At 33.2% G+C, this 16,646-nt stretch overlaps 1 protein-coding gene across 1 annotated transcript in view; it reads right to left on the reverse strand.

Annotated features, from left to right (window-relative positions):
• Nucleotides 1-8,402: 8,402 nt before the first annotated feature.
• LOC122151101 (rapamycin-insensitive companion of mTOR-like) overlaps nt 8,403-16,646 on the reverse strand; it is a 137,640-nt gene continuing 129,396 nt past the window's right edge. The window contains exons 7-9 of the mRNA XM_042782398.1: nt 15,291-15,354; nt 11,682-11,808; nt 8,403-8,584 (exon numbers count right to left, since the gene is read on the reverse strand). Coding sequence (XP_042638332.1) covers nt 8,403-8,584; nt 11,682-11,808; nt 15,291-15,354 — 373 coding nt within the window. The remainder of the gene's footprint in view (nt 8,585-11,681; nt 11,809-15,290; nt 15,355-16,646) is intronic.

Consider the following 16,646-nt stretch of genomic DNA (forward strand, 5'->3'; position numbering starts at 1 on the left):
GAGCAAGGCTTTAATGTATTTTGTTAATGTATTTTGTTGTGCCAATTGAGTCTGGTGTGCCCCAGTACTATGGTCCTGAGGCAGTAGATCTACTGGCTCTCTCTCCCATAGTGTCTGGTTGTCTGTGAGGGATTACTCTGTGTCTGTCTTCTATTGTTTCTGTATGGACTACAGGTATTTTGTATCACTGATGCCTGTGCAAGATTAGCCTCAGCTCAATCTACCCTTGTTCTAGAGTATACTTCTGTTCACTGACCCCTGTCTGATCATCTCAGGTGTTTATCTGTATAGCCTAGTGTTTGGTGTTAATGGCAACGTGGCATTGTGGACACACTGGCTGGTATTAGCACCTGTCGCCTATCTCTCATGTGCACAATTCGGTGTCCTCCCATTTCCTAATGTTATCATGGTGGTCATATATCCTTCCCGTATATCCCTCCCCCTACCCATGTCAGCGTGTAGGCCTCAACTAGCCCAAAGTTAATCCCTCTCCTTCCCTCCCCATCCCGGTAACCTACGAGGTGAGCTCCCTTTCCCAAGCAAACTCTTCTCTGTCTTTTTACAGTAATGGGCTTATACAGTACTTGCCCTTCTGCGATTGACTTATTTCACTCAGCATAACGTCCTCCAGGTTCATCCACATTGTGAGATGATTCGCGTATCCTTCATTGTTCTTTAACATGGCATAGTATTTCATTGTGTGTATATACCACAATTTGGTTATCCACTCATCCGCTGATGGGCATTTAGGTTGTTTCTATCCCTTTGCTATGGTGAATTGTGCTGCAATGAACATAGGTGTACATATGTCTGTTCGTGTGCTATCTCTCACCTCTTTATGATACATTGCTAGTAATGGAATTGCTGGGTCAAATGGTACTTCTTTTTTCAGTTTTTTTAAGGAAACACAATACTGTTTGTCACAATGGTTGTACCATTTTACAATCCCACCAGCAGTGTACAAGAGTTCCAATCTCTCTACAACCTCACCAGCATTTGTTACTTTCTGACCTGTTGAACTTTGCTATTATTCCTGGGGTGAGATGATATCTCATTGTAGTTTTGATTTGCATCTCTCTAATTTAATTTTAGGGAGCTCTGGTAGCATAGTGGCTAAGACACTTGCCTGCTAACCAGACGGCTGGCGGTTCAAACCCACCAGTCACTCCTCGGAAGGAAGGTAGGGCAATCCTACTTCCGTAGTGATACTGCCTCGGAAACCCAAGGAGGGGTCGCTGAGTCGGGTTTGACTCGACGGCACATAACAACAACAACAACAATTTAATTTTTAAAAGATCCCAGTCATCTACTTTCTCTTCTGCTGCTTGTGCATTTTGGGTTATGCTTGATAGTCTATTTATGCCGTAATTTAGGGCCCCTAGATTTGCCCCTATTTTATCTCTGATGAACTTTATAGTTTGGGGTTTTACATTTAAGTCTTTAATCCAACTTGAGTTTGTTTTTTGTGTATGGGGTGAGATACAGGTCTTGCTTCATTTTTCTGCAAGTGGATATCCAATTCTGCCAGCACTATTTGTTAAAGAGGCTATCTCTCCTCCAATTAATGGGTTTTTGCCCTTTGTCAAAGATCAGCTGTCCAAAGATGGATGAGTCTATTTCTAGGTTTTCAATTCTGGTCCATCAGTCTATTTATCTATCATTGTACCAATAGGAAGCTGTTAGCACTACTGTGACTTTATAGCAGGTTTTGAGATTCTGGAGTGTGAATCCTCCTACTTTGTTTTCCTTCTTCAATAGTGCTTTGCTTATCCGACGTCTCTTTTCTTCCCATATGAAATCAGAAATTGTTTTTCAAAGTTCTTAAAGAATATTGATGGAAACTGCATCAGGATTGCACTGAATGTATAGATTGCTTTGGATAGTATCGCCGTTTTCACAATATTCAGTCTTCCAATCCATTAACAAGGCAGACTCTTCCATTTATGTAGCTCTCTTACAGTTTGTTCTACTAGTGTTTTGTAGTTTTCTTTGTATCCCTGGTAAGATTTATTCCTAAGTATCTAATCTTTTTGGTAACTGCTGTAAATGGTATTGTTTTCCTTATTTCCTTTTCAGGGGCCTCTTTATCAATGTAGAACTGATTTTTGTATGTTGACCATGTATCCTACCACTCTGCTGAATCTATTAGTTCCAGTAATTTTTTTTTTTTTTGCTGAGTCTCTTGGGTTTTCTATGTATAGGACCATGTATGATAATATATGATCTGTGAAGAGAGATAACTTTACTTCTTCTTTGCCAATTTGGAGGCCTTTTATTTCTCTTTCTTGCCTTATTGCCCTGGTTAGGATATCCAAGACAATGTTGAATAGAAGTGGCGACAGGGGACATCCTTGTCCGGTTCCCATTTGCAAGGGGAATGCTTTAAGTCTTTCTCCATTAACAACAATGTTGGCTGTTGGTTTTGTGTATATGCTCTTTATTACATTGAGAATTTTCCCTTTTACCCTTATTTTGCTGAGAGCTTTGAACAGGAATGCATGTTGGATTTTATCAAATGTCTTTTCTGCTTCAACTGATACGATCATATGGTTCTTTTCTTTTGTTTAATGATGGATTTACATTGACTGTTTTTCTGATGTTGAACCATCTTTCCATACCTGGTATGAATCCCACTTGGTCATGATGCATTATTATTATTATTTGATATGTTGTTGGATTCTGTTGGCTAGAATTTTGTTGAAGATTTTTGTGTCTATATTCGTGAGGGGTATTGGTCTGTAGTTTTGTTTTTGTTTTTCTTTTTCTTTTTAGTGCTGTCTTTATCTGGGCAATCTACTTCCATAAAGATTTACTGCCTCAGAAACCTAAAGGGGATAACTATGATTCTGAATCAACTAGATGGCAGTTTGGTGGGTTTTTTTTTCCCCCACCAGGTTTTGGTATCAGTGTTGTGTCTGCTTCATAGCATTAATTTGGGAGTATTCCATCATTTCCTATGTTCTGGAATAGTTTGAGTAATACAGGTGTTACCTCTTCTCTGAACGCTTATTAGAATTCTCCAGTGAAGCCATCTGGGCAAAACTTTTTTATGTACAGAGTTTATGACCTGCTCAATTTCTTCTTTTGTTATGGATGTATTCAAGTATTCTACCTCAGACTGGGTTATTTTAGATAGGTTTTGTGTTTCTAGAAACATGTCCATCTGTTCTAAGTTCTCAAATCTGTTGGAATACAGTTCTTCATAATATTCTGTTATTATCTTTTTTATTTCAATTGGTTCTGTTGAGATGTGCCCCTTTCATTTATTATTTGTATTATTTGCATCTTCTCCCTTCCTTTGTTAAACTCAGATATTAAATTTTTAATATAAAAATTTTCATTTGATTCTTATTCTATATTCTAATTCTCCAGTGAAATTTCCCATTATTTCATTTCTTTCTTTCTTTTTTCTTTGAAAGTCTTTTTTCTCTAATTGACATATCTGGACCACTTGTGGGTCTGTTTCTACTCAATTCAGTTTTGTTTATTTAGGGGGAAGCTGTTTAGTCATACAGTCCTGTCATTTTCTATAAATAGGAATTTTTGCTTCAATGTGAAAAAAACTCCAAATAATCTTATCTTCCATTAGAGACAGTTCACACTTTTCTCTACAAAACAGGTAGATAACTGGGGATTGATCAATTTATTTGAATCACTAAGTTGAGATTGCCTTGCAAGTTGGTAAGACTAAAAATACCTCTGGTTTTCTCATATTCTTAAAGTATGGCACCCTCCAGTACTTTCAATAGAAAGACTGCCAAGTATTCTTCTCCTTAGCAGTGAGACACTTGTGAGATGTTTTTCCACACACTACATAGGTTTTAACGTTAGATGTTTGGTCACCCACCCAGTACAGCTTCACAGTTTAGGAAATGTCATGAAGAGATTAGCTATAAAGTATCTGATTTTGTCACTTCAGCACCACACAACTAACAAAAGCTCTTCTGGATTTTCTGATGGCAGTAAAGGCCTACCACGTTTCTAAGCTTCAAAAGTGTCCTCATCAGCCTGTACTCCCAGCACAAAAAAAGAAAAAAAGCAGTTGTAGATAATCAATGTAAATTCACTACTCCCTAAAGGCCTTTTAACTTTTCCCCACAGGCCCTCCTTATATAAGGCCAGTTTGGAATATAGTGTCTATGCATTGGAAATTTCTGAAGTTTTGACATACTAGCTTCTGTCCTGCATAAGTCATTTCAGCAAATGTCTGGAGGAAGTAAACCAGACTTGTTCCAAAAATTTTTCATTCCTCTAGGTTTGTCACTGCATTCCCACTATGGCCAAATGTGCCAGCCTTAGCCTCTAGTTTGTGCACAGAATCTGCAAGTACCCCAAAGGCAACTGCAGATATTATGTACATTTCTCAGTCTTCCTTCTCTGAAATCTTCCTCTCTATGGTCCTTACTGCTTTCACAATTCTGTCTGACTTGTGGTGACCTGTATGTATCAGAGTAAAACTATGCTGCACAAGGTTTTCAGTGGCTGTGTTTTTGGAAGTAGATTACCAAGGCTTTCTTCCAAAGTGCCTCCAGGTGATCTTAAACCTCCACCCTTTCAATTAGTAGCTGAGCACATTAGCCATATGAACCACCCTGGGATTCCTTGTTTTAAATATATATTTTTCATTATTATTCATTTTAACAGTAGAATCAGTTGAAGATGTTGATGATGATGAAGACAAAATAATAATCAAGATAACCAGCATTTGTTTAACATTTATTATGTGACAGGTACTAAGTAAACATTCTATGTGGATGACAATATATGTAAAGTACCCGGAATACTGCCTAACTCATTATAAGCTTTGTCTCATTGTTAACAGCTGCAACTACTGCTCTTTTATTATATTATTATTAACATATATTTTTATATATTTATATATGTAAAATATGTTATACATTTTTTCTTCATCACATTCTTTGAGCGTGATGAAGAAAAAATGTATAACATATTTTACATATACAGTTCTTTGAGGTAAGAACTGTAACTTTCATTTTGTCTATGAAGAAAAATGGATCCAAGGGAGGCTAATTTGTCCAAAAAAGCTAATAGGCTGTAGAGCAACCAACCAACCAAGATCTGTAGAGCCCAAAGTCTACACTCTCAATCTCTATGCTATTCTGAGGATATCATTAAGAGAGGGGGATAAAAAAAACAATGTCTGTGGTTTTCAAGAAAACGATAAAAGATACTGGTATACTTAAAAAAGTCTACCATAATCTTTGAGAATTTTTTTCATTTATATAAACCCTTTAATAATTTGCCACAGAATTATACAGGAACAAAGAAAAAGAATCTTTATATTATGTTTCTTCTTTTACTGCAATTATCTCTCCAATTCTAAAATCATATTTTTTTCTATTCAGTAAAGAAAAATAAATGAAGCTAAACATACACCATTAAATATACATTTAAAAAAAAAAGTGTTTATTCCCTAGAACTCCCATGATTACCATTTGAAATCATTAATTAAGGACACTAGTTTACTTAATTTTGTTAAATGCTACAGGCTAATGCCAATTTTATCACCTCAAATGTTTCTAGTTCCATTGATAAAATAAAATATAGTATTTAAGACAGATTTCATAAAATAATTTAAAAAGACAAATTAGAGAATAAAACTTTTATATTTTGCAAAATTTTTTACAAAAAAAAAAAAAAAAACCCACAAAGATATCCTTCATTTAAACTTACCCTTAATGTCATATGCAAGAGATGTCAACATTCACAAAAATAAACTAAGATAATACAATGTGATAACTAACTCTGTTCCAACCTCACGCTGACGAAACTTTCATAAAGATGAGTGATTTTCATTAGTTTATAACTTCCGTTGTTGTTGTTAGGTGATGTCAAGTCTGATCCAACTCATAATGACCCTACGTACAATACAACAAAACTGCCCAATCTTGCATATCCTCACAATCCTTGCTATGCTTGAGCCCATTATTGCAATCACTGTGTCGATCCATCTTAATGAAGGTCATCTTCTTTTTCACTGACCTTCCATTTTCCCAAGCTCGATATGCTTCTCCAAGGACTGGTCCCTCCTGATAACATGACCAAGTATCAGAGACTGCTAATTGAAGGTCACTTCTAAGCAGCATATGTGCCGTACTTTTTCCAAAACAGATGTGACTGTTCTTCTGGCAGTCCACAGTATATTCAATATTCTTCTCCAACACAATTCAAATGCATGAATTCTATTTTAGTCTTCCTTATGCACTGTCACCTTCTACATGCATATGAGGCGACTGAAAATATCATGGTGTAGGCAGGCAAACCTTAGCCTTCCAAGTGACATCTTTGTTCTTCAACATTTTAAAGAGGTCTTTTGCAGATTTGCCCAGTGAAATACCTCCTGTGACTTCCTGACTGCATCTTTTGTGGGCACTGATTGCAGATCCAAGTAAAATGAAATCATATTGCTTATTTGTGAGGATGGTTGTTTTCCTTATGCTGAGGTATAATCCATACTGAAAGCTGTAGTCTTTGATCTTCCTCAGTAAGTGCTTCAAGTCATCTTCACTTTCAGCAAGTAAGACTGCATCATCTGCATAATGTAGGCTGTTAATGAGTTTTCCTCCAATCCTGATGCCACATTCTTCTTCATATACTCCAGCTTCTCAGATTATCTGTTCAGCATACAGATTGAGTAAGTATGGTGAAAGGATACAAACTTTTCCTGATTTTAAACCATGCAGTATCCCCTTGTTCTGTCTGAATGAATTTCTCTTGGTCTATGTACAGGTTTCACACGAACACAATTAAGTGTTTTAGAATTCTCATTCTTCATAATGTTATCTATAATTAGTTATGATCTACACAGTTGAATGCCTTTGCATAGTCAATAAAACACAGGTAAACATCCTTCTGGTATTCTTTTTTTTCAGCCAACAGCCAACTGACATCAGAAATGATATCCCTAGTTACATGATCTCTCCTCAATCATCTTGAATTTCTGGCAGTTTTCTGTCGACATATTGCTGCAACAGTTTTTGAACCACTGTCAGCAAAATTTTACTTGTGTGTGATATTAGTAATAATGTTCAGTAATTTCTGTACTCTGTTGGATCACCTTTCTTTGGAATGGGCACAAATATCAATCTCTTCCAGTGGGCTGGCCAGACAGCTATTTTCCAAACATCTTGGCTTTCAGCGTTGAAACATTTCAATGGGGATTATTCTTTCAATTCCTGAAGCCATTGGTTCTTGATCACATGCTACCTCCTGAGACTGTTGAACATCAACCAGTTCTTTTCGGTACAGTGACTATTCTCCTTCCATCTTCTTTTAATGCTCCCTGCATCATTCAATATTTTGCCCATAGAATCATTCGATATTTCAAGTGAAGGTCTGAATTTTGTCTTCAGTTCTTTCTATTTGATAAATATTGAGCGTGTTCTTCTCTTTTGGATTTTTAATTTCAGATCTTTGCACATTTTATTATAATACTTTATCCTCTCCAGCTGTCTTTTGAAATCTTTTATTCAGCTTTTATTTCATTATTTCTCCCATTTGCTTTCCAAAACCAAACTCACTGCCAAGTTGCATCTGACTCACAGCGACTCCTCTTTCGGTTTCCAAGGTGGCATCTCTAGGGAAGTAGATTGCTCAATCTTCCTTCTGAGGAGTGGCTGGTGGGTTTGAACCACCAGCCTTCTGGTTAGCAGTCAAATGCCTTAGCCATTATGCCAACTACTCTCAATTCAGGAGCAAATTTCAGAGTCTCTTCTGACATCCATTTTTGGTCTTTTCTTTCTAATGACCTTTTGCTTTCTTCATATATTATGCCCTTGATGTTACGCTACAACATGTCTGGTCTTCAGTTACTGGTGTTCAATGCATCAAATTTAGCCTTCAGAAGGTCTCTAAGTTTAGTCTTTCAAATTCTGCGAATTTTAGACTCACTATAAAAGCATTGTGTGAGTTAATGAAAGAATTTAAATTGTATTTTCAAAAGATATGCATTCTATTGTTTTTTAGTATATCAAGTAATTATAATTGCTAATGAAGTGCTTCCAACTTTAGAAAATTTTAGCCTAATGAATAAATAGTGTATAATTAAAAGGATCCATTAACACACAATTAGTGTACTGATTCCTTAAAAACAGCCTTCCTAAAATAGGGAAATGTATTATGTAACCTTATTGTACTCTAGTTTGCTTAGCAATTTTTTTTATATATAAAACAAAAATAAACCTAACTTTACAGACTGATGACATATTCTTGAAGATATGTCAATTTACTCCAAACTGAATGAATTTGGAGTTCTATGACTAGGAATATACCAGTCTTGGTTAATTTAAGTTTGATAATTAATGCTGTGCTGTATCTATTAATTTTAAATTTTTGAAGTAAAACTACGTATTTAAAATCATATTTTAAAGCTGAAAAGAATATCAAGTTCCTACCTCTAATTCTACATCAGCTCTCACATATTGCCGGGTCTTTGGATGATTAAGAAGGTGCAAAATTGTAGTAATGAGGGCCTCATTTATTCGACTTAATTGGCAATCAATCACATTTTTTAAGATTGTATTTAGTCCACCTCGAAGGGCCACCACCTCTGGATTCTGAAGTGCTAAAATAAAAGAGAGAAAACTTAATATATTATATTGGGGGAAATTAGTAAGAAGTCATCGGAAATACGGGCTTTTGCTTTAAAACTCAATTTCCTTTCTGACTTGAAAAATTTTCTAGTTAATGCCATTTAACAGGGTACATGGATAAAATCTAATAAGAAGTCATTGAGCCCTTCCCCAAATCTTGATTTTTTTTTTATTGTATCTGAATTATATTTTTATATGCTTTGTCCATATTTTACTGAAATGGTTATTCTTATCAATTGTAGGGAGCTATTTATGGCAATTATTAGCCCTTTATCTCTTTCATATCTTTTATCTGATTTGTAACTTAAAATTTTGTCTAAAATGGAATATTTCATTTTTCTTTATTATGATACACACACAAACACACACTTTATCATTAACTTTAAGTTTAAAACTCTTCTCTTACTCTATCACACATTTTCTTTGTGTGCATATGTGTCTGTGTTTTAAATGAGTGCATAATTTACATTTCTGATTTCAATGTGTTAGGAAACCGAGTGTGGTTTAAGCTCATAAACTCCATTTTCTTTTAAAATGTTTAATCAATAATCCCAGCATGCTTCCTGAACTAATTTTTGATACACTAAGCCATCTTAATCTGCAACTCTAGATTTTTTTGTCTCTTAATACACACACACACAAACACACACACATATAATCTAAAAATATCTTCCCTGTCCCCTCTATTTATTCTTCTACAAAAATGTTTTCATGGTTGGTTCTTTCCTGTTTATTCTTATAGCCGAAGTTCAGAATTAGGTTTCTTCTATTTTTTATAAATTGAAGTATAATTATAAACAGTAAAATGTATAGATCTTAATGTACAATCAGTTTTTGAACAATGTCTAAATTCCTGTAACGAATACCCCCATCAAGGTACATCACTTTCCAATGGTCAATGAAGTTTCCCTCCATCACACTATTTCTACACTCACAGATAAATTTTGCCTTTAAGACAATCAATTTGAAAATTCAAAAATACCACCACAAACATACACAAATCATACACATTTTTTATTTATTTGCTGTATAAAACTAAAACCAAACCCACTGCCGTGGAGTCAGATCCGACTCACAGCGACCCCTCCTTGGATTTCCAAGGCAATATCACTACGGAAGTAGATTGCCCAACCTTCCTTCCAAGGAATGGCTGGTGGGTTTGAACCACCATCCTCCTGGTTAGCAGACAAATGCCTTCGGCACTACATCACCAGAGTTCCTATTTGCTGTATATAGTTTATTTTCCCTACTTTGGAAATAGTATCAATTTTTTCCTTTGTATTTACTGATTACTGCTGAAACATAAAATAAATGTGTCAAATCTCTATTTTCATTATACTGAAATATTATTGTTTTTCATTTAATTCAGTTTTCTAGATAAAAGATATAACCCACAAAGTAAATCTGTCTCCTTTCCAATATGTAAACTTCATTTATTACTTTATTTTACTAATCTGGCTAAAAGTTCTCAAACAATTCTGATTAAGAGTCAAGGAGATATAGTATACATAGAGATTCACTATTAAGAGTAACTGTTGGTTTCAGATAAATATTCTGTTAATAAAGTAGTCTTCTAATTTTGAAAATTTTGTATGTTTATGTGGATATGTGTATATACAAAAATGCTAATTTCATTTAAAAAATCAGTAAGTTTCTATCTTTTTAACACTCTACAACAGATAATTCTACATGGCTTACCTATTCCTTGAAACTTTTTTCTTTTTTAAGACAAAATTACCTGCATGAGTCTTTTCAGGGGCGATGATTTCATCAATGTTTTGAATTACTGCTACAGCTTTTAATTTATCTAGTTTTCTACTTTCAAGTCAACTGGAAATTAAATTTTTCTCTGAAAAACCGCTTATTTCAATGACACTTTTCATATACATGTAAATTATAAATTAAAAATCTCTTACCTCATTTCTATATTAATCTTTAATTTTTCTGACATTTTCATTTTTAAAAGATTTCTGTATTTCTTTGATTTTTTCATCAATCAACATAGCTTACATTTACAATCTACTTCATTTCTAACTCATTAAGGCTCATAACTTTACCGCTTTCCTCCTTCTCTTGAAAATGATGGTTTTTTTTCTATTTCTTAAGCTAGATGGTTAATTCTCCTATTTTCATTATTTTGTGCCTCATTATAAAAGCATTTTAAGACAAGAATAACTCTGAGCATAGCTTTTAGGGATGACATACACTGACATTTAGTTAAATTGTTATTATTTTCTAAATCACATTTCTGACTTTGTCTTATCAAAATGTATTGTGAACAGCATTTAAAATCCTCAATGTACAGTTTGGTTCCATTTTTCTTTCTGTAAACATTTTTTTAAAAATAATTTATGTTTATTTATATCAAGAGGGAATGTAATCTATATTATTTCTACTTTTGGTGAGAAAAAATATTGTCTTAAAATTTAAATTATATTTATTTATAAGTGAGGTTGTACTTTTCAGATATGTTGAGTGCTCATGTATTTCTTTTGGAATTACCTGTTTGTCCTATTGATCTGTATGTATGTTATTATCAATCATGTTGGTTAGATTTTTTCCCCTTATTTGTCCTGGTACTTTGTGTTTTTTGGCTCTTTACAGTGAAATCTATACAGGCTGAAATTCCTGTGTGAGTTACTTTAATAAGTCAGAACTCTTTTCCTTCCAATTATCAACAAACATTCATTTGTGTTTTTCACTCTGCTCAGTTTTCTTTTTTTCCCATTTTTACTTTTCAGTGCTCTTGTATTTAGAACTCAGTTTTTATGTATTGTTGATTGTTCTTTTTTGTTTTTAACCCACATCAAGATATAGTGTGATTAATTTCTGAGATTGAGATTTTAAGAGATTTCAATTTAATTACTAGAATTTGAATAATTTTTAGTCAAAATGTCATGATTAGAATAACTTTAAAATGTACAGAAATTAATGTTTCCCTATCAGGACTGTCCTAATTTTTCATATCTTTGTACCAACAACTAAAGAATTCATGTAATAAAGGCTTTAAGAAATGTTAAATATTCTCTTTAAAATAATATATGTTTATTACTTCAAGAAAATTCTGACCTAGTTCACAGATAATGGCAATGCAGGCTCGAACCATTCTGTCTCTTTCCTGAAGTCCATCATTTCCAACTGCTATTAATGAGTTGGCCACAGAGCTAGGAAATAAGGAAGCATTCACAGTAATCATCTGCAACAGGGAGGAATTAGAAAAAAAGTTATTTATTTCATAATGTATTTTTTAAAACTATTTTGCTGAGACTGGGGTACTTAACACTTAAGAGTATTTATAAGATCCAGCTACCAATTTTAATCTGTGCTTCATATGGACATTTTGAAGGATCAACATACATAAAACCTACAAAAGCCAGGACTTGTACAAAGTGGAAACCTGTCAGAGAGGGAAAACAAAAATATTTTCCACTGAAAGAAGCAACAGAAAGGGGTAAGACTGTATCCTGTCAAAGGCAGAAAATTTGGGAGACCTGGAAGAAAAAGGCAGTCCCATAAACTTCTGGTTCTCACAGGTTTCACTATAATTAATAATGTGCAATACCTATTAACGTGTACTTAATAAACTCAACATGTGGATTATTGACAGGACACATAAAAGTTAAATATTTACAAACCAAATCACTCTTCTAATTTTCCAGGGAAATCGATGCAAAGAAACTCTTGAATTCTGTATAAATCACAGAAAGCTTTTCTCATAGATCAATGAATAAAAATCATAAAATGTAGTTATACTAAAATAGAAAAAGTTTAGTCATCATTTTTAGCACAACAGGCCATACATATATGAAACAAAATAAAGATCATGAACAGGTAATACATTCGTGGGATTAATATAAAAGTTTCAGAGTTCTTCATGGTGAATATGTAAACTTTGAGCTGAGCAAGCCACATAAGCATGGTGTGCAAAGAAGTGCAACAAAATGAAAAGAGTAAGAAGGAAGTAACAACCATGGTAGTGGCGATGAGTACTGAGTGTAACAAGGTGGCACAATAATACAGGTGAAGCAAATATAGTTGGTTAGACCAAAAGTGGACTCTGTATGCCAAACTAGGCAGGCTGTACTTAATACTAAGAGGACTTGTGAGTCAGTGCAGGTTTGGAAACCTGGAGAACTGGGTTCCAGCTCTGTTTTTGCCACATCCCAGCTGTATAAAGGCCAAGTGATTTTATCAAATTAATTCTTTGCAATTGTAAAAATTCTGTGAATTGTTAGTCCTTTGTTATATAATTAAAGAAATGATATATGAAGAAAAAGATGGCTTAAATAAATTAGGTGGGCAACAAGTAGAATTTAGAGTACACAGAATATAAAGATTGGAGTAGCAACAGCTGAACCAGTGAGAAAATTACACTGGAAAATGAGAAAAAAACAGAAAAGATTACCTGGATTGAAGTGAAACAGAGAAAAAAAGAAAAAAGAAAAAGAATCGGAAAGATACTGGGGGAGAAAAAAGTCTACCATATATATGAGATGGGAAAAACAGAAAGAAAAGTAACATGAATATTCTTTAATTACTCCTAGAGCAAGTTATCTTAAAGCAACAAATATTTGTGCTTTCCTTTTAAAATAGATTAAAACGTTTAGAGAAAAATTTAAAACGTTTTAAACACATACAAAAAACAGTGACCTAGCAATTAGAATATTTAACATTAATTTCTACCATTTCAGTTGTCAAGATGTTTCTGGAAAAAAGAAATGTGAGGCCACTGTTCACACATCAAAATGTGTTTTCCCTTTAACAAAATCACGGAGTCCCCTTGTACCACAACTCTCCCCATCAGTCATCCTCCCATACACAAGAGCAATTCTCCTGCTCTGGGATTCACAAATGCTATGTGCCTCTGGTGACTCTGCACCTCACGGGACAAAAGCCTATGATGCCGTTCTGTTATGGTGGCATCAGACAGTTTTCAAAGGTCTGTTTACTTTCACTGAGAGATATTATCAGTGAAATTTTAACCTGCACAAAAAACTTTACAAAATTAAAATGAAATATTTATTAAATAATTCAAGAAGTAGAATTTAATTCTGTTTGAATCCGTCTGTGGTTGTTTTTCTTCCCAATTTCTAAGGTGGTAATACCAAAGTTGTGGCCCAGGAAACTCTGAGGAACCCTAAGAAAATTTTCAGAGGCTCAAAGTTAACACCATTTTCATAATAACTGAAAGACATTATTTGTCTTTTTTATTTATATATATATGTTTTCAAGAGGCTCAATTAGAGATCTCACAAAAGACTGAATGCAGAAGCAAGTATGACAGTCCAGCTGTTTTCTAGCAAGAGAAACATTAAAGAGCTTTCTACAAACTGAAACAACGCCACTTTTCATTAATTCTTTGCTAATTTTCTTTTTAGAAAATAGTTATTTTTTTAAAAATTGTTATTTTATATTTATCTGTAATGGATTTATTGTTATTTTTAATATAGCAATAATTATTTTTATTTCTCACTTTTAATTCTTAATATGATAAATACTAACAGATATAACCGAAACAAAAGCTGTTTTTAAATTTAAAAAAAAAATTATTAAACAAAAATGCAGTACTTTTTAAGCACAGAAAGAGGTTTCTAAGGCCAAAATGTTATTCTAGATTCTTTAGAAACAAGTTTTGTTCTCATCTCTTAAATTCTCATCTCCCTCAGAAAGGACTGTATAAATAAGCAAAAACTATAATTCTAGTTTTTTAATTTAAATTTGAAAGCTGTATCATGGTCTTGATATAACTTCTTATCTGTAAGAAAATTTTCCTATCTCCAATATCAGTTTTACTAGATTTGCAAACTTCTTTTAAGATCTAACTCATCCTTTTACTGTTTCTACATGTGGGTATTATTAATACGCACAAGCTAGACAACTGGAGAAAAAGCAAAAAGGGGGACCCTTGTTAATACACAAACTCAACAATACATCGTTTTGAAACATGAGTTGAATTGAAAGGTGAAGGAGAAGAGCTAAAAAATTAAACTTTTAAATAATTTTAGACATTTTACATTAAAACACATATACAGTTCATGATTCTCATGAATGTTGATGAAAAATGCTACTTGTCTTACTTAAATTTATTCTCAGTTTCTACTGCAATTAAGGCATCACACTAAATAACCAAAAGGCATTGCTTAAAGTCCCCTCATGAAAAACATTATATATAGGCCTCAACGTCCTCTTTTGTCCAATTTAGACTGTGACCTTTTCTTCTGAGCAATAGCCTAAAGTGTTTATTGCTACTGCCTATGAATTCATCTTCAAAACAACAAACTTATAACTATTTGAAACATCCATTTAATAGTATTAACTCCATGCATACAATTAAGGGAAAATCAGGGTGAGAGTAAGTAACAGCTCTTTGTTAAATAACTTATCAAAGCAATATTTACATGTCTACAAAAAGGAAGAAAGTCTTTACCATGGACATTTTATAAGAAATGTTATCCTAGGTACACCCAAACACAGAAAAATTACCCCAAAATTTGTGCTTACCTCAAAGTTAAATCACCTATTTAACTTCTATAACTTTTAACAAAATAAAAATGTTTAATACGAATTTAGTCTTTTAAATTCTAATAAAAAGTTTTCACAAAACACTGTAACCCAAAAATGTAAAACATTGAACATAAAAACCATATATTTGCATTTACTCTCACACATATAGCATACCTTTCTGACTAATCGAAGTGCTTGTGTTCTCTCTACCTCGTTGCTCTGCTGTATGTCAATACACCTAAATAATATACCAAATATTAATTATTAATAAAAATCCTATTGAACTTTTTTGTATAACAGTTGTTAGTGCACTCATCTTGATACTTCCAATACATACATTAAAATTTTAATATATATTATTTTTCAGTATGAACATTTATTTAGTAACCAACCTACCTCTAAGTAATAAACAATTGTTATTATAATAAAACAATTATTTCATTTAAAACTCTAAGTACAATAAAGCAAATACTTTATAGGACTATTTCTATCTATACAGAAAGAATCATAAATATACTGATATAGCAAAACATGAGAAATTTATTGAAAAAAAAAAAACAACACTTGCCTATCATCAACAAATTTCAGACATTTTATAAAAATTATGAATGGAACCTATTCCAAATTTATACTTTAGTTTAATTCTGATAACAATTAGGCCTAAATTTAATATTTTATGGCTAAATTAAAAGTCTTATGCACAACTGATAATATTTTACCTAAAAATAATTTAATTCTGAATTCACTTCAAAAATTAATTTTACAAAAAAAGAAATATTCTTTGATGGTTACCAGGGGTGAGTAAAGAAAACCACTAACTAGAGGATAGACACATATTAACTTGGGTGAAGGAAAAAACAGAAATAAAACATAACCAAAAAAGAAAAAAAAAAATAAAGTTTAATGAAATATTTAACTGACATTGCAAAACTTGTCAAATTATTAAACTGCCAGAGTTTGTGGTCTATGTGGTAGCATAATTCATTTGCAATTATTTCTATTTAGGCAGTATGCTACTGTAAATCAGTAACAGATATTGTTTCCTACTCAAAAAGCATTTCTTGTATCTGAATATCATTAATCTCAGGCAATTTTATTAAAAATTATCAGTATATACAGAATTCCATTTCTGGCTACAATAGAGAGGGCTTGGAAAAAATCATCCCTTCTACCAAAACCAAGTATAGAAAGTAACAAAACTCTGGATGTCAAGGCTAAGGTGTGCTTCCCTGAGTGTTAATATTCTGCGCACTGCCACAAATCAATGTTTTGGGAACATGACTCATCTCTGAAGATAACAGATTTTGTTTGTGATCCTCCCTAACCAAACCTTTCAGGGCTTCTAATTTATTCTTCTGCTATAATGAAAAATATCCTGCTGATATGAGGAGATCCATGAATCATTCTATTGACTATTCAAAGCTGGGTGGGCAGTTGTTGTTGTTGTTGTTATGTGCCGTCGAGTCGGCCCCGACTCATAGCGACCCCTCCTTGGGTTTCCGAGGCAGTATCACTACGGAAGTAGGATTG

The sequence above is a fragment of the Orycteropus afer genome, unplaced genomic scaffold (assembly GCF_000298275.1).
Source record: "Orycteropus afer afer isolate SDZICR_OR568_19922 unplaced genomic scaffold, OryAfe1.0 scaffold00300, whole genome shotgun sequence".
In the NCBI taxonomy this organism is placed as follows: Eukaryota; Metazoa; Chordata; class Mammalia; order Tubulidentata; family Orycteropodidae; genus Orycteropus; species Orycteropus afer.